At 43.3% G+C, this 19,479-nt stretch overlaps 1 protein-coding gene across 1 annotated transcript in view; it reads right to left on the bottom strand.

Moving 5' to 3' along the window:
* The window catches only part of LOC112224720 (diacylglycerol kinase eta-like), a 131,980-nt gene that overhangs the window by 96,891 nt on the left and 15,610 nt on the right, over positions 1–19,479 (bottom strand). Inside the window, exons 2-3 of the mRNA XM_042319949.1 lie at positions 12,539–12,649; positions 5,738–5,818 (exon numbers count right to left, since the gene is read on the bottom strand). Of these exons, the coding sequence (XP_042175883.1) occupies positions 5,738–5,818; positions 12,539–12,649 (192 nt within the window). The remainder of the gene's footprint in view (positions 1–5,737; positions 5,819–12,538; positions 12,650–19,479) is intronic.

Here is a 19,479-nt window from a genome sequence, read left to right as displayed (position 1 = left end):
TGGTTGGTGTTGTGTCTTGGGGTCCTTGGTGGTCCCTGGATATATTGGGGGGAGGGGTGACCCTCCCACTCTCACATCTTATTCTTTATCTTTGTTTTCCTTAATATGATATCTGTGGGTGGAGCCAGGGAGGGTCGTCAGCAGAATGGGACATACCTGGGCTCGGATATGTCCCGGGGATAAATACACCTTTCCCTCGTACATCGACGAGACTCTCTGGACTGTGTTTGGAAACTCTCCAGTCCCCTGATGAGCCTCCTCAGGTCAAAGGGCAGATGGGGAGTGATTAGGTTTGGGAGTCTATGTCCTTCTGTGTATGTGTGTGTCTAATTTATAATCATATCAAATAATTTACCATGTTTGATCATTTCAATAAATATGCTTTCTTCTGCTAGAGTGGACAGGGTAGGTACAAAGGTACAAATCTGTCGTTCTGCCCCTGAACAGGCAGTTAACCCACTGTTCCTAGGCCATCATTGAAAATAAGATTTTGTTCTTAACTGACTTGCCTAGTTAAATAAAAAGGTAAAAAATAAATAACCCCACAGTTATCTCTAGTGAACATGATCCTACTCTACGGTGCTTCTGCTGCACTTTATCTAGAAAATCACATCTAGATTGGATTTTCATTGCTTGAACACGTTAACAAGAGTCATACAGTATATAACCTAACCTATTCAGCTTCTATAATGAGGGGCTTACACTGCTATCATCTATCTAAATGAGTTTTCAATTGCCTGGAGCTGAGATCACAGCATTATGGATTTGATTAACTGAATTGAATATCAAGGTGTTACCATATTCTATTCAGTAAGATGCAGATAAGATTACCACTTGCAGAAAAGCACGAACAGGACCAAACATGCTGCTTACACAGACACACACACAAAGACACATCCGGTCATTGTGCATGTGTAGACGTTGTGCTAACTAATGAAGAGAACACTATTACTACATACAATCAACAATCTGCATCAACAGCTAACACATACAACTGTTTGAGAAAATACACAATATAGCCAATATACACAATATCTATGTCCATGCCACTGAAAGGGTTCAGTTAGAGCTCATTAACCTTAATAAAAAATAAGTCCGATTTGCAGTTTCACATGTGTTAAGCTTACATTTCACAAGTGAAACCATATTTGCACATGTATTCAATTTAGAGTTCACATGTTAACACCACCTTTTGGTAGAACAACATGTTTTCACCTTACATGAATTGCAGTTTTGCGTGTGAAATTGGATGTTTGTCACGCCCTGATGTGTTTCACCTGTCTTTGTGATTGTCCCCACCCCACTCCAGGTGTCACCCATCTTCCCCATTATCCCCTGTGTATTTATATCTGTGTTTTCTGTCTCTCTGTTGCCAGTTTGTCTTGTTTGTTCAAGCCGAGCAGGCCTTTGTGTCGTAGCGATTGCGGTTTCCATTTGACCTTACTCGAATCTTCCTGGTTTTTGACCCTTGCCTGTCCTGACTACTGAGCCTGCCTGCTGTCCTTGGCCTCTACTTTGGATTATCGAGCCCTGCCTGCCTTGACCTGTCGTTTTCCTGCCCCTTTTGTTACAATAGATATTGTTACTTCACACAGTCTGCACTTGGGTCTTATTTTGGTACCTGATAGATTTATGTGATTTTTTTAAATGCGAAACTATCTCCCTGTCACATGAAGAATTGCAAGTTCACATGAAATTCAATCACATGTGAAAATTGAATATGCAGGTAAACATGTAAAAAAAATCCACAAGTAGATGTGAAAAAACTTCACCTAAATGTTTCATATGTGAAAAACTTCCACGTGATTGTTTTTCATCTTTGACCTTGCAATTCCACATGTGAAAGAGTTTTTCATCTTTGACCTTGCAATTCCACATGTGAAAGAGTTTTTCACATATGAAACTGCAAATGAGATTTTTTCTTTTATATTATGCTGACCTTTGCTTTCACTGCCTTTTTTTCCAGTTTCAAGCACATAGCAAATCACATTTTATTTGTCACATGTACCAAATACAACAGGTTACCTTACTGTGAAATGCTTATTTTCAAGCCCTTAAACCACAATGCAGTTCAAGAAATAGAGTTAATAAAATATTTACTTAAGCTAATGTAATAAAATCAAAAAGTAACACAAGAAAATTACATAATAACGAGGCTATATACAGAGGGTATAGGTTAGTCAAGGTAATTTGCGAAGTGACTATGCATGGATAATAATGCATGGCCATTTGATTAATTGTTCAGCAGTCTTATGTCTTGGAGGTAGAAGCAGTTAAGGAGCAAGGTAAACATATGTTGTTCAGGCAGTTGTTCATTGTTCCCCGATAGGCCGTCGTTGTAAATAAGAATTTGTTCTTAACTGATTTGCCTAGTTTTAAAAAATGGCAGGAAGCTTGGCCCCAGTGATGTACTGGGCAGTACGCACTACCCTCTGTAGTGCCTTACGATCAGTTGCCATACCAGGCGGTGATGCAACCGGTGATGGTACTCTCGATGGTACAGCTGTGCAATTTTTTCAGTCTCCTGAGGGGGAAAAGTTGTTGTCGTGCCCTCTTCACGAGTGTCTTGGTGTGCTAAGACCATGATAGTTCTTGGTGATGTAGTCACCAAGGAACTTGAAACTCTACCTGCTCTCTATCCACACCATGTTAATGTGGGGCCTGTTCGGCCCTCCTTTTCCTTTAGTCCACGATCAGCTCCTTTGTCTTGATCACATTGAGAGAGAGGTTGTTGTCGTGGCACCACACTGCCAGGTCTTTGACCTCCTCCCTATAGGCTGTCAGTCTCATCATTGTCGGTGATCAGGCATAAAAGACATTTAGCTCGCCTGGTAGACTCGCGTCACTGGGCAGCTCACGGCAGGATTTCCCTTTGTAGTCCGTCAAATGTGTCAAGCCCTGCCACGTCCGACGACCATCAGAGCCAGTGCAGTAGGATTCAATCTTAGTCCTGTATTGACGCTTTGCCTGTTTGATGGTTCGTCTGAGGGCATAGTGGGATTTCTTAGAAGCGTCCGGATTAGTGTCCCTCTCCTTGAAAGCGGTAGCTCTGGACTTTAGCTCGTCGGGGATGTTGCCTGTAATCCATGGCTTCTGGTTGGGAAATGTATATACGGTCACTGTGGGGATGATGTTGTTGATACACTTATTGATGAAACCGTATCCACGTCATCTGACCACTTCTTTACTGAGCGAGTCACTGGTACTTCCTTCTTTAGTTTTTGCTTGTAAGCAGGAATCAGGAGGATACAATTATGGACAGATTTGCCAAATGGAGGATGATTTTGAATGTGTCTCTGTGTGTGGTGGTGTAAAGGTGGTCTATAGTTTTTTCCCTCTGATTGCACATGTGACATGCTGGTAGAATTGAGGTAAACCGGTTGTAAGTTTGTCTGCATTAAAGTCCCCGGCCACTAGCAGTGCCACTTCTGGATGAGCATTTTCTTGTTTGTTTATGGCCTTACACAGCTCGTTGAGTGCGGTATTAGTGCCAGCATCGGTTTGTGGTGGTAAATAGACAGCTACGAACAATATAGATGAGAACTCTCTTGGTAGATAGTGTGGTCTACAACTTATCATGAAAAAAAAAATCACCTGATTTGTTTACACGTGCATTCGCACATGTCTGAGGTGTTTGTTTCATGTAATGTTTTTGTTAGGGATAAAGCCCCTTTAATACAACAACAATTTCTCTGAGCCTAGAATCCCTGCAGAATCTTTAGCAAGCACCCTCACATGTACCGCAAGGTGCTTCCCCCAGCTACATCTCATTTTATATTCCCAGCAGCCGCCCACACACACACACACACACACACACACACACACACACACACACACACACACACACACAGACAAAGGACACCAATAATACAAAAGCTAACACACAACCTCTTAGGGTTCTATCACCATGCTCCATATCTGTCCCTATAGTACACCAACCAATCTGCACAGACAACCTCAGCATCCTTCTGCTCACAGACAGACGAGCACCAGTATTCATTACCACTAACTGCGTCTGAAAGCCGTGCTACAGTGCACTTACCATTCACCCCCCCACACACTCTCTCACTGGCTCTGTCTCTCACTCTCTCCTTCTGTGTGTGTGTGGTCTTGCTGAATGGTGAAGCCTGCTCTCCCCCTGCTGGTGAGGGAGTGTGTGTGTGTGTGTGTGTGTCTCCTTCACTACAGCAGACCCTCCGCCGCTCGAGGAACAACCCACCAAACATATGGAGCAACAGTCTCTCCCTCTCTTTCAATTCAATTCAAGGTAAGGTGTTTATTGGCATGAGAAACATATGTTACAGTTGCCGGTGAAGTAGATAATAAACAAATGTGAAGTAAGTTTCAAAAGAATAAAGACATTTTAAACATCATATTATGTCTATATACAGTGTTGTAACGATGTGCAAATAGTTAAAGTACAGAAGGGAAAATAAATTAATATAAATAAATACAGGTTGCATTTGGATGTCGATTATGGCAGCTCCCCGCACTTCTCTGATTCAGAGGGGTTGGGTTAAATGAGGAAGACACGTTTCTGTTGAAGGCATTCAGTTGTACAACTGACTAGGTATCCCCTTTCCCTTCCCATATTTACAATGGTGTTTGTGCTTCACTGGTTGCCCTTTTCTTGTTGCAACAGGTCACAAATATTGCTGCTGTGATTGCACACTGTGGTATTTCACCCAGTAGATATGGGAGTTTATTAAAATTGGATTTGTTTTGGAATTCTTTGTGGGTCTGTGTAATCTGAGGGAAATATGTGTCTTTAATATAGTCATACATTGGGCAGGAGGTAAGGAAGTGCAGCTCGGTCTCCACCTCATTTTGTGGGCAGTGTGCACATAGCCTGTCCTCCAGGTCTGCCTAAGGCGGCCTTTCTCAAGAGCAAGGCTATGCTCACTGAGTCTCGCTCTGATACACGCACGCACGCGCACACACACGCAGTTCCAAAACACCCCTCTGAACAGCCTGACCCAAAACAACCCCCTGAACAGCCTGACCCAAAACACCCCCTGAACAGCCTGACCCAAAACACCCTCCTGAACAGCCTGACCCAAAACACTTCCCCCAAACAGCTTGACCAAAAACACATCTCTGAGCAGCATGACCAAAAACACCGCCCTGAACAACCTGACCCAAAACAAACACCTGAACAGCTTGACCGAAAACACCCACCTGAACAGTCTGATCCAAAACACATCCCTGAACAGCCTGACCCAAAACACACAACTGTCCTTGATGTTTAATGGTCTGCACATCTACATAAACTGGAATTGTCGGAATGTGCTTGAGAGAGTTTCAGAACAAAACGTATTAGCTATTACATCTCTGTCTTCCTCTTTCTTTCTCACTCTCTTTCTCCCCCCCTTTCTGTTACTCTCATTCGCTTTCCCTCCCTTTCTGATACTCTCAATCTCTTTCCGTACCTTTCTGTTACTCTCGTTCTCTCTCTCCCTTGTCTTCATCTCTATTGCCCTCCAGTCTTTACATCCTCCCTTCCCTCCTTGCTTTTGCTGAGTCCAGCACTAAGAATGTTAACAGCTTCACGTTGAGATAACACACACACACACACACACACACACTACATACACACAACGCATGCAAGTGATCATCATCAACATGATCATCAACATTGGCGGCCTCAGCATAGATGTAGTCACTATGCATATAGTCACTGTGTGTGTGTGTGTGTGTGTGTGTGTGTGTGTGTGTGTGTGTGTGTGTAGAATCTCACCGTGAAGCTGTTGTTAACATTCTTAGTGCTGGACTCAGCCACGCTGGCATCAGATAGGTCCACCTCGTCAAATATCAGTGACTGCAGATAGGAGAGGAGAGATGAGAGAGAAAACAGGAGAGGAGTAAGAGGTGAGAGGAGAGAGGAAAGGACAAGAGCAGAGAAGAGAAGAGGAAAAGAAGAGAAGAGAGGTGAGAGTAAAGGAGAGGAGAGGGATGAGAAAGGAGAGGAGAGGAGAGAGAGGAGAGAGGAAGAGGAAAGGAGGCAGACAAAACAACAACAGAATAACTACTCAGAGTATGATAAAACACAAAAAATGCTAAAATACACAACATATCTTGTCTCAGCCTGTGACTTCTATGAAGGAAATTCTATGGGAGTCTTATCTTAAACAAATGACTTTAGGGCTGGGGTCAATCTCCACTGACCTAGAGAAGAAAATACAAATCAATTTTGAATTCATATTTGAACAAATCCTGACTTGAGAGCTGTGCACACTACTACAAGGTACACATTTCCCTATAGATCACAATGCATGATTTACATAACCTCTGAGTTAAAAGCACTTCAACATCTGAAGTTAAGATTCAGTCCCTAATTGTCTAGCTGACCCCAACCCTGAATTTTAGTGTGCATTTACACAGGCAGCTAAATTCTGATATTTTTCCACTCATTGGTCTCTTGACCAATCAGATCAATAATTGACCAATCAGATCAACAATTGACCAATCAGATCAACAATTGACCAATCAGATCAGTCCATCTTTCAGTATCATATACTTACTCTATAAGAATCACACATGCTCGTATGTTCGCCCAGGGCTAGTCAACCTTCCTACAGGGTGTGCAGGGTTTTGCTCCAACCCTACTAAAACTCTTCTGATTCAGCTAATCAGCTGCTGGTCAGGACCATGATTAACCTATATGGGGTGTTTGTACAGGGCCGTATCAAAAGCCTGCACCCCAGTACAGCTCTCCTGGAGGAGGGTTGGCCATCCCTTTGTTATTTTGACACCTGTAAGCATGACGTATTATCATACACTATACACATATCATATGGTAACAGGTGAGAAGATAATAAGCCGGTAGTCTATGGTGGTAGTAATGGTGTTATGAAGCAAAACAAAGTACCATGCTAATGATGATAATATTCAACGTAGGCCAAGTAACTGTAAACCTGATGGTTTCTATTCAACGTAGGTCAAGTTACTGTAAACCTGATGGTTTCTATTCAACGTAGGCCAAGTTACTGTAAACCTGATGGTTTCTATTCAACGTAGGCCAAGTTACTGTAAACCTGGTGGTTTCTATTCAACGTAGGTCAAGTTACTGTAAACCTGATGGTTTCTATTCAACTTAGGTCAAGTTACTGTAAACCTGGTGGTTTCTATTCAACGTAGGTCAAGTTACTGTAAACCTGGTGGTTTCTATTCAACGTAGGTCAAGTTACTGTAAACCTGATGGTTTCTATTGAAGCATGGCTGATATTTGTCCCACTTATGGCAGTCGGTCAGTCAGTAGAGAGCAGTCGGTCAGTCAGTAGAGAGCAGTCAGTCAGTCAGTCAGTAGAGAGCAGTCAGTCGGTCAGTCAGTAGAGAGCAGTCAGTCAGTCAGTAGAGAGCAGTCGGTCAGTCAGTAGAGAGCAGTCAGTCAGTCAGTCAGTAGAGAGCAGTCGGTCAGTCAGTAGAGAGCAGTCAGTCAGTCAGTAGAGAGCAGTCAGTCAGTCAGTCAGTAGAGAGCAGTCAGTCAGTCAGTAGAGAGCAGTCAGTCAGTCAGTAGAGAGCAGTCAGTCAGTCAGTCAGTAGAGAGCAGTCAGTCAGTCAGTAGAGAGCAGTCAGTCAGTCAGTCAGTAGAGTGCAGTCAGTCAGTCAGTCAGTTGAGATCAGTCAGTCATTCAGTCAGTAGAGAGCAGTCGGTCAGTCAGTCAGTAGAGAGCAGTCAGTCAATCAGTCAGTAAGTCAGTCAGTCAGTCAGTCATTCAGTAGAGAGCAGTCGGTCAATCAGTCAGTAAGTCAGTCAGTAGAGAGCAGTCAGTCAATAGAGAGCAGTCCGTCAGTCAGTCAGTAGAGAGCAGTCGGTCAGTCAGTCAGTAGAGAGCAGTCGGTCAGTCAGTCAGTAGAGAGCAGTCGGTCAGTCGGTCAGTCAGTCAGTAGAGAGCAGTCAGTCAATCAGTCAGTAAGTCAGTCAGTCAGTAGAGAGCAGTCAGTCAGTCAATTAGTCAGTAGAGAGCAGTCAGTCAGCCAGCCAATCAGTCAGTAGAGAGCAGTCAGTCAGTCAGTCAGTCAGTCAGTCAGTAGAGAGCAGTCAGTCAGTCAATAGAGAGCAGTCGGTCAATCAGTCAGTCAGTAGAGAGCAGTCAGTCAGTCAGTAGAGAGCAGTCAGTCAGTCAGTAGAGAGCAGTCAGTCAGTCAGTCAGTAGAGAGCAGTCAGTCAGTCAGTAGAGAGCAGTCAGTCAGTCAGTAGAGAGCAGTCAGTCAGTCAGTCAGTAGAGAGCAGTCAGTCAGTCAGTAGAGAGCAGTCAGTCAGTCAGTCAGTAGAGAGCAGTCAGTCAGTCAGTCAGTTGAGATCAGTCAGTCATTCAGTCAGTAGAGATCAGTCAGTCAGTCAGTCAGTAGAGAGCAGTCGGTCAGTCAGTCAGTAGAGAGCAGTCAGTCAATCAGTCAGTAAGTCAGTCAGTCAGTCAGTAGAGAGCAGTCGGTCAATCAGTCAGTAAGTCAGTCAGTAGAGAGCAGTCAGTCAATAGAGAGCAGTCCGTCAGTCAGTCAGTAGAGAGCAGTCGGTCAGTCAGTCAGTAGAGAGCAGTCGGTCAGTCAGTCAGTAGAGAGCAGTCGGTCAGTCAGTCAGTAGAGAGCAGTCAGTCAATCAGTCAGTAAGTCAGTCAGTCAGTAGAGAGCAGTCAGTCAGTCAATTAGTCAGTAGAGAGCAGTCAGTCAGCCAGTCAATCAGTCAGTAGAGAGCAGTCAGTCAGTCAGTCAGTCAGTCAGTAGAGAGCAGTCAGTCAGTCAATAGAGAGCAGTCGGTCAATCAGTCAGTCAGTAGAGAGCAGTCAGTCAATCAGTCAGTAGAGAGTAGTCAGTCAGTCAGTAGAGAGCAGTTAGTCAGTCAGTCAGTCAGCAGAGAGCAGTTAGTCAGTCAGTCAGTCAGTAGAGAGCAGTTAGTCAGTCAGTCAGTAGAGAGCAGTTAGTCAGTCAGTCAGTCAGTAGATAGCAGTCAGTCAGTCAGTCAATCGAGAGCAGTCAGTCAGTCAGTAGAGAGCAGTCGGTCAGTCAGTCAGTAGACAGCAGTCAGTCAATCAGTCAGTAAGTCAGTCAGTCAGTAGAGAGCAGTCAGTCAGTCAATTAGTCAGTAGAGAGCAGTCAGTCAGCCAGTCAATCAGTCAGTAGAGAGCAGTCAGTCAGTCAGTAGAGAGCAGTCAGTCAGTCAGTCAGTCAGTAGAGAGCAGTCAGTCAGTCAATCAGTCAGTAGAGAGCAGTCAGTCAGTCAGTAGAGAGCAGTCAATCAGTCAGTCAGTAGAGAACAGTCAGTCAGTCAATCATTCAGTAGAGAGCAGTCAGTCAGTGAGTCAGTCAGTCAGTAGAGTGCAGTCAATCAGTCAGTAGAGAGCAGTCAGTCTGTCAGTCAGTCAGTAGAGAGCAGACGAGCCAGGACCTGTTAATAGGATCTACATGATATCTAAACACAACCTGCCTGATGACGACATCACTACTGCCTGAGTCCTTGCTCTTAAAGGCCCGGAGGCCAACTACACTGCAGCTGGTAGAGGAATGCCCCTACTGTGTGTGTGTGTGTGTCCTTAAAAACTGCAGCTGTCAGAGAAATGCGCCATTTATGACACACTCTCCTGGGCTGGTTTAACAGCAGGGTGGGGACACCAGAGAGTGTGTCTGTGGAATGCCATCATAAACATTGCCACTTCTTCCAGAACTCTTGGCTGTCATGACATGGCTGGCATCACGTGTGTGTGTGTGTGTGTGTGTGTGTGTGTGTGTGTGTGTGTGTGTGTGTGAGTCTGTTTGTGAGGTCTTATCAACTAACACACAGCAGGATGTATTGGATGTCCATTGCAGAGACAGTGTAGATCAGGACTCTGTTCAAACACTTAAAAAAACCTTCTTTCGTCCTTTTCTTGAACTAGTCATTAATCTGTATGTGATTGGATAAGGAAAACCCTTTCAACCAATCCAATTACTTCAAGGAAAGGAGGAAGCAAATTTGGATTTCGGACGTATTGGAACAGGGTCCAGGTCAGTGTTTCCCAATTCCAGTCCTCGAGTACGCCCAACATCACATCATTTAGTTCTGGAGCAGGTGGTAAAACTCTGGTCCACTGTGGGCCAGCTGGTTTCCCTAAAGTACTCCTGGAAGCAAATGTTACGTTGATGCTTCATCTAGTCAGACATATTCACTGACCCAATAGAATAGGTGGGAAGAATTGTCAAAACCAGCCGGACTGTAGCCCTCGAGCATTGGATTTACAGCCATACAGACTTAAATCAGAATAGAGTCTTACACCAGATCAGAGTCTAGAGCAGGGATCATCAACTAGATTCAGCCACCGGCCAATTTTTTCTTGAGTGGATTGTTGGGGTCCAGGACATAATTACAAATCATTTGTAGACTGCAAATGGATCGCAAAAAGCCCAAACAGAAATAATATTGGACAAAAACATAATCATTTCAAACATTGCTTATATTTGTATACAATCACTTATCTTTATCATGTGTGGGAATACTATGGAACAGATTTCCTATATTAAAATCACTTGGAGGTGAATTGCTGGTGTTTTTACAGTCTTTTTTGTCCAACAATAAAAAGATGTATACTGGGGGGCCAAATAAAACCACCCACATGCCAAATTCCCACCATTTTGTTGAACCCTGGTCTAGAGCCATAAATCAAAGTCCACAGCCTTAGAGCCTTAGGTCAGAGTCTAAAGTGAGATTCTAGAGCCTAAAGTCAGCATATAGAGCCTTAAGTCGGCATCTAAAGCCTTATGTCAGATTTTAGAGCCTTAAATCAGAGTCAAGGGATGGGGTGGGCGAGGATGGGATGGTACTAAATTGGTTCAATCCTGGTGCTGCAGCTGACCCGTATCGACATCAGACCTTCCTCGGATCCGCTAGCCGGTGGAGTGCTGCGAGGCCCTGCCCAGCACACGGACAGGACCCTCCAACATACACGACTCCTGGACACGCCACGTAGTGCCCGCTCCTGCCACCGGGCCTGGGCACTGCCAGTCTGGGAGGTCAGGGGTTAGGATTAGAGGTTAGGAGATAGGGATAAAGGGAATACCAGACTGCCACAGCATAGGTTAGCGCAGGAGACGGTGATTAGAAAAGACTGGAAGCTAGGATTAGAGGTGAGGGGTTAAGTTTCAGGACTCTTGCCAATGAGCCAAAGGAGGGGTTTGGGTCTGGGGTTATGTAGGGAAGAAGGTTAAGAGTTATGGGGTTCAGGGTCAGAGGTAAGTTCAAACAGTTATGAGGGTTAGGGATTAGGGCAGGATAGGATAGCGTAGGAGAGGCTTTAGGGGTTCTTGAGTGAAGAATGTTAGAGGTTATATAAGTTAGGGGTAAAGGGATGCAAGAGAGACAGGTCGGGGTTAAGGGTCAAAGGACAAAGGCCTAGATGTTTTAGGGATAGGGGTTCTGCATATATAATTAGTGGTAAGGGCAGTCTTCAACACTGGTCCTGGAGAGCTAGAGTGTGTTTTGCAGGCTTTTGTCCCAGCCCTGCATTAACACACCTGGTTCAACTACTAAAGGCTGTGCTACAGTATATAGCCTGTCTATCTGCCATGTGCTGTTGCTGGACCTCTATAATGGGCTTATACGTTACAGCCTTATTCTCAAATGGATTAAATATAAATTTTTCTCATCAATCTACACAGAATAATCCATAACGACAAAGCAAAAACAGGCTTTGAGAAATGTTTGCAAATGCATAACATTTTTCAAACTGAAATATTATATCTACATACATGCAAGTATTCAGCCCCTTTACTCAGTACTTTGTTGAAGCACCTTTGGCAGTGATTACAGCCTCAAGTCTTCTTGGGAATGACGCTACAAGCTTGGCACACCTGTATTTGGGGAGTTTCTCCAATTCTACTCTGCAGATCCTCTCAAGCTCTGTCTGGTTGGATGGGGACACAGCTATTTTCAGGTCTCTCCAGAGATGTTCTATCGGGTTCAAGTCCTGGATCTGGTTTGGCCACTCAAGGACATGCAAAGACTTGTCCAGAAGCCACTCCTGCTTTGTCTTGGCTGTGTGGTTAGGGTCGTTGTCCTGTTGGAAGGTGAACCTTCACCCCAGTCTGAGGTTCTGAGCGCTCTGGAGCAGGTTTTCTTCAATGATCTCTACGTACTTTGCTCCATTCATCTTTCCCTTGATCCTGACTAGTCTCCCAGTCCCTGGCGCTGAAAAACATCCCGACAGTATGATGCTAACACCACAATGCTTCAACGTAGGGATGGTGCCAGGTTTCCTCCAGATGTGTCGTTGGCATTCAGGTCAAAGAGTTCATTTACCACAGGTGAACTCCAATTAAGTTGTAGAAACATCTCAAGGATGATCAATGGAAACAGTATGCAAATGAGCTCAATTTGGAGTGTCTAAGCAAAGGGTCTGAATTATTTTGTAAATAAGGTATTTCTATAAACCTGTTTTCACTTTGTCATTATGGGTTATTGTGTGTAGATGTAATTCATTTTAGAATAAGGCTGTGAAGTCTGGATACTTCCCTAATGCGCTGTTAATGTGTGTTCATGTATGTGTACATGTGTGTGTGTGTAATTTACCTTGGCATCTTTGGCATAGTAGAGTGTTCGTCCTCTCAGTTTGAAATAGCGTTTTTTCCACCTCTGGAATGAGCTTGTCTGTTTCAGCAACAATCCCTCTTTCACACTGGTCTAGAAAGAGACAGTGGGTTGGGTTGGGTTGGGGGTGGGGGGGTAGAAGAACACTGTTGTTACATTTGACCTCAAATGTAATTGTCTGAATAGAGAAGTAAACTGACCCCAACCCCCATGTCAATCAATGAGTTCATACAATTATTAAGAAATAGCACAAAACCTAAAACACACTGCCACGCACACACACCACACACACACACACACACACCCGTGGAGCCACACACACACACCCGTGGAGCCACACAAACACCTGCGGAGCCACACACTCACACCCATGGAGCACAGCATATGCATGTTGTACCCTCCAGGTAAGGAGGGTACAACATATGTGTGGGAAGAATTAATCCCTCACGCCAGTCTTTTTTCTCCCATGCATGAAATTGGCACACACACACACTTATCTCAGTAGAGTTTCCTGTAGATAAACACAGAGGTGTGATCAGTGACTACAGGCCCTGGGCCTGTGTGAGTGTGTGTGTGTGTGTGTGTGTGTGTGTGTGTGTGTGTGTGTGTGTGTGTGTGTGTGTGTGTGTGTGTGTGTGTGTGTGTGTGTGTGTGTGTGTGTGTGTGTGTGTGCCAATTTCATGCATGGGAGAAGAACTGGTGAAACAACAGAGAAGAAAAGAAAGACCATTACAAATCCCTCGCTTCTCTGACCCAGTATAAACACACATCACTCACACTCAGGCCTGAGAGACATATAGAGAGAGACAGAGAGAGAGAGCGAGAGAGCGAGAGAGTGCAAGAGCGAGAAAGGTAGGGAGGTAGAGAGAGATGCAGGGAGAGAAGGAGAGCAAGAGAGATAGAGAGCAAGAGCGAGAAAGGTAGGGAGGTAGAGAGAGATGCAGGGAGAGAAGGAGAGCAAGAGAGATAGAGAGCAAGAGCGAGAAAGGTAGGGAGGTAGAGAGTGAGATGCAGGGAGAGGAGAGCAAGAGAGATAGAGAGCAAGAGCGAGAAAGGTAGGGAGGTAGAGAGAGATGTGGGGAGAGAGAGAGAGAGAGAGAGAGAGAGAGAGAGAGAGAGAGAGAGAGAGAGAGAGAGAGAGAGGGAGAGAGAGGATAGAGTTCTAACCATCTGTTGAAGTTTTAACCATCTGTTGAAGTTTTAACCATCTGTTGAACTCAGTGGTTTGAACATGTTTTAAATCCTTTGACTAAATACGCATCTGTCTTCTATTCTCAAGTTTGACATTACTTTCAGAGACCCTCACAATGTGGAAAATAAGAGTGTTTGAGCCATGTTTCCCCTTTTCAATATTTTCATGGGGAGTTTTACAGGTGAACCAGAGAGAGAGAGAGAGAGAGAGAGAGAGAGAGAGATGAATGAACTGTATGTCAAATCAAATCAAACTAAATTGTATTTGTCAAATGCGCCAAATACAACAGCTGTAGACCTTCCCGTAAAATGCTTACTTACAAGCCCTTAACCAACAACCACGTTTTAAGAAATATAAGAGTCAAGAAAATGTTTACTAAATAAATTAAAGTTTTAAAAAGTAACATAATAAAATAACAGTAAGGAGTCTCTATCCAAGGGGTACCGGTACTGAGTCAATGTGAGGGGGGTATTGATGTAATTGAGGTCATATTACTCAACAAACTGGATGTAGTCTATCACAGTGCCATTCGTATTGTCACCAAAGCCCCATGTATGACCCACCACTGCGACCTGTATGATCTTATTGGTTGGCCCTCGCTTCATACTCGTCGCCAAACCCACTGGCTCCAGGTCATCTTCAAGTCTCTGCTAGGTAAAGCCCCACCTTATCTCAGCTCACTGGTCACCATAGCAGCACCCACCCGTAACACGCGCTCCAGCAGGTATATTTCACTGGTCACCCCCAAAGCCAATTCCTCATTTGGTCGTCTTTCCTTCCAGTTCTCTGCTGCCAATGACTGGAAAAACTGCAAAAATCTCTGAAGCTGGAGACTCATATCTCCCTGACTAGCTTTAAGCACCAGCTGTCAGAGCAGCTCACAGATCACTGCACCTGTACATAGCCCATCTGTAAACAGCCCATCTATCTACCTACCTCATCCCCATACTGTATTTATTTATTTATCTTGCTCCTTTGCACCCCAGTATCTCTACTTGCACATTCATATTCTGTACATCTACAATTCCAGTGTTTTAATTGCTATATTGTAATTACTTCGCCACTACAGCCTATTTATTGCCTTACCTCCCTAATCTTACCTCATTTGCACTCACTGTATATAGACTTTTTGTTTTCTTTTGATTCTATGTTTTGTTGATTCTATGTGTAACTCTGTGTTGTTGTATGTGTCGAATTGCTATGCTTTATCTTGGCCAGGTCGCAGTTGTAAATGAGAACTTGTTCTCAACTAGCCTACCTGGTTAAATAAACCTCTTGGAACTCTGGGGGCGGTATTTCATTATTGGATGAAAAACGTTCCCGTTTTAAGCGCGATATTTTGTCACGAAAAGATGTTCGACTATGCATATAATTGACAGCTTTGGAAAGAAAACACTCTGATGTTTCCAAAACTGCAAAGATATTGTCTGTGAGTGCCACAGAACTGATGCTACAGGCGAAACCAAGATGAAATTTCAAACAGGAAGTGCCCCAGATTTTGAAGGCGCTGTGTTTCAATGACTCCTTATATGGCTGTGAATGGGCCACGAATGAGCTTACACTTTGTCGTTTCCCCAAGGTGTCTGCAGCATTATGACGTATTTGTAGGCATATCATTGGAAGATTGACCATAAGACACTACATTTACCAGGTGGTCGCTTGGTGTCCTCCGTCGCAATTATTGCGTAATCTCCAGCTGCAGTACTTTTCCATTTGCTACAGAGGAGAAACCCAACTGCCACGAATGATATATCAACGAATAGATATGTGAAAAACACCTTGAGGATTGATTCTAAACAACGTTTGCCATGATTCTGTCGATATTATGGAGTTAATTTGGAAAAAAGTTTGGCGTTGTAATGACTGAATTTTCGGGGGTTTTTCTTAGCCAAACGTGATGAACAAAACGGAGCGATTTCTCCTACACAAATAATATTTTTGGAAAAAATGGACATTTGCTATCTAACTGAGAGTCTCCTCATTGAAAACTCATTGAGATGACAGTGTTGTTAACAAAAGGCTAAGCTTGTGAGTGAATATATTTCTTCCATTTCATTTGCGATTTTCAGAAATAGTTAACGTTGCGTTATGGTAATGAGCTTGAGGCTATGATTACGCTCCCGGATACGGGATTGCTCGTCGCAAGAAGTTAAATAAAGGTGAAATAAAAATATGTACATGTAGGTAGGGGTAAAGTGACTATGCATAGATAATAAACAGGTTAGTTGAGGTAATATGTACATGTAGGTAGGGGTAAAGTGACTATGCATAGATAATAAACAGGTTAGTTGAGGTAATTAAGGTCATATGTACATGTAGGTAGGGGTAAAGTGACTATGCATAGATAATAAACAGGTTAGTTGAGGTAATTGAGGTCATATGTACATGTAGGTAGGGGTAAAGTGACTATGCATAGATAAAAACAGGTTAGTTGAGGTAATATGCACATGTAGGTAGGGGTAAAGTGATTATGCATAGATAATAAACAGGTAATTGAGGTCATATGCACATGTAGGTAGGGGTAAAGTGATTATGCATAGATAATAAACAGGTAATTGAGGTCATATGTATAAGTAGGTAGGGGTAAAGTGACTATGCATAGATAATAAACAGGTAATTGAGGTCATATGCACATGTAGGTAGGGGTAAAGTGATTATGCATAGATAATAAACAGGTAATTGAGGTCATATGTACATGTAGGTAGGGGTAAAGTGACTATGCATAGATAATAAACAGCAAGTTGAGGTAATTGAGGTCATATGTATATGTAGGTAGGGGTAAAGTGACTATGCATAGATAATAAACAGGTAATTGAGGTCATATGCACATGTAGGTAGGGGTAAAGTGATTATGCATAGATAATAAACAGGTAATTGAGGTCATATGTACATGTAGGTAGGGGTAAATTGACTAGGCATAGATAATAAACAGCGAGTAGCAGCAGTGTAAAAAAAGGGGGTCAATGCAAATATTCCAGTGGCCATTTGATTATCTGTTCAACAGTCTTATGGGTTGGGGGTAGAAGATGTTAAAGAGACTTTTGGACCTAGACTTGGCGCTCCGGGAACCGCTTGCCGTGCGGTAGAAGAGAGAAAAGTCTATGAATAGGAAGGCTGAAGTCTTTGACAATTTTTAGGGCCTTCCTCTGACACGTGTGTGTGTGTGTTTCCCACAGGTTATCCTGTCTCTGGGACAGAATCTGCTCCCTCCTTCCGCGGCAACTTAGATCTGCTCTCTCCTTCTGAAAATAAACAAACACACACACACACACACACACACACACACACACACACACGGAAACGCTGGGTGTAGACCAGCACTCTGGGGGCACACAGGGGAGGGCTATTTTTAGAAGAGGAAAAGTGTTCTCTGAGGGGAGAACTACAAACAGAGACATAGGCTTGTAGCTGTCATTCTGGCTGTCAACCAGCTGTGTCAACTTAAACCCATCCGCCACACTGTCTCACTAACAACATACAGACTGGATACAGATAACTCACTGTCTCACTAACAACATACAGACTGGATACGGATAACTCACTGTCTCAATAACTAACACAGCCTGGATATGGATAACTCACTGTCTCACTAACTAACACAGCCTGGATACAGATAACTCACTGTCACTAACTAACACAGCCTGGATACAGATAACTCACTGTCTCACTAACAACATACAGACTGGATACAGATAACTCACTGTCTCACTAACAACATACAGACTGGATACAGATAACTCACTGTCTCACTAACAACATACAGACTGGATACAGATAACTCACTGTCTCACTAACAACATACAGACTGGATACAGATAACTCACTGTCTCACTAACAACATACAGACTGGATACAGATAACTCACTGTCTCACTAACTAACATACAGCCTGGATACAGATAACTCACTGTCTCACTAACAACATACAGACTGGATACGGATAACTCACTGTCTCACTAACTAACACAGCCTGGATACAGATAACTCACTGTCTCACTAACTAACACAGCCTGGATACAGATAACTCACTGTCTCACTAACTAACACAGCCTGGATACAGATAACTCACTGTCTCACTAACTGGAACATACAGTCTGGATACAGATAACTCACTGTCACTAACTAACATACAGTCTGGATACAGATAACTCACTGTCTCACTAACAACACAGACTGGATACAGATAACTCACTGTCTCACTAACTAACACAGTCTGGATACAGATAACTCACTGTCTCACTAACTAACATACAGACTGGATACGGATAACTCACTGTCTCACTAACTAACACAGCCTGGATACAGATAACTCACTGTCTCACTAACTAACACAGCCTGGATACGGATAACTCACTGTCTCACTAACAACATACAGACTGGATACGGATAACTCACTGTCACTAACAAACATACAGTCTGGATACAGATAACTCACTGTCTCACTAACTAACACAGCCTGGATACAGATAACTCACTGTCTCACTAACTAACATAGTCTGGATACAGATAACTCACTGTCTCACGAACTAACACAGCCTGGATACAGACAACTCACTGTCTCAATAACTAACACAGCCTGGATACAGATAACTCACTGTCTCAATAACTAACACAGCCTGGATACAGATAACTCACTGTCTCACTAACTAACACAGTCTGGATACAGATAACTCACTGTCTCACGAACTAACACAGCCTGGATACAGACAACTCACTGTCTCAATAACTAACACAGCCTGGATACAGATAACTCACTGTCTCAATAACTAACACAGCCTGGATACAGATAACTCACTGTCTCACTAACTAACACAGCCTGGATACAGATTACTCACTGTCTCAATAACTAACACAGCCTGGATACAGGTAACTCACTGTCTCACTAACAACATACAGACTGGATACAGATAACTCACTGTCTCAATAACTAACATACAGTCTGGATACAGATAACTCACTGTCACTAACTAACACAGCCTGGATACAGATAACTCACTGTCTCACTAACTAACACAGCCTGGATACAGATAACTCACTGTCTCACTAACTAACACAGCCTGGATACCGATAACTCACTGTCTCACTAACAACATACAGACTGGATACCGATAACTCACTGTCTCACTAACAACATACAGACTGGATACCGATAACTCACTGTCTCAATAACTAACACAGCCTGGATACAGATAACTCACTGTCTCACTAACAACATACAGACTGGATACGGATAACTCACTGTCTCAATAACTAACACAGTCTGGATACAGATAACTCACTGTCTCACTAACTAACACAGTCTGGATACAGATAACTCACTGTCTCACTAACTAACACAGTCTGGATACAGATAACTCACTGTCTCACTAACTAACATACAGACTGGATACCGATAACTCACTGTCTCACTAACTAACACAGTCTGGATACAGATAACTCACTGTCTCACTAACTAACACAGTCTGGATACAGATAACTCACTGTCTCACTAACTAACACAGTCTGGATACAGATAACTCACTGTCTCACTAACTAACACAGTCTGGATACAGATAACTCACTGTCTCACTAACTAACACAGCCTGGATACAGATAACTCACTGTCTCACTAACTAACACAGCCTGGATACAGATAACTCACTGTCTCACTAACTAACACAGCCTGGATACAGATAACTCACTGTCTCACTAACTAACACAGTCTGGATACAGATAACTCACTGTCTCACTAA

The sequence above is a fragment of the Oncorhynchus tshawytscha genome, linkage group LG03 (genome assembly GCF_018296145.1).
Source record: "Oncorhynchus tshawytscha isolate Ot180627B linkage group LG03, Otsh_v2.0, whole genome shotgun sequence".
Taxonomy (NCBI): domain Eukaryota; kingdom Metazoa; phylum Chordata; class Actinopteri; order Salmoniformes; family Salmonidae; genus Oncorhynchus; species Oncorhynchus tshawytscha.
The sequence above is the reverse complement of the archived record's forward strand: the minus strand, read 5'-3'. Positions and strand labels throughout refer to the sequence as shown.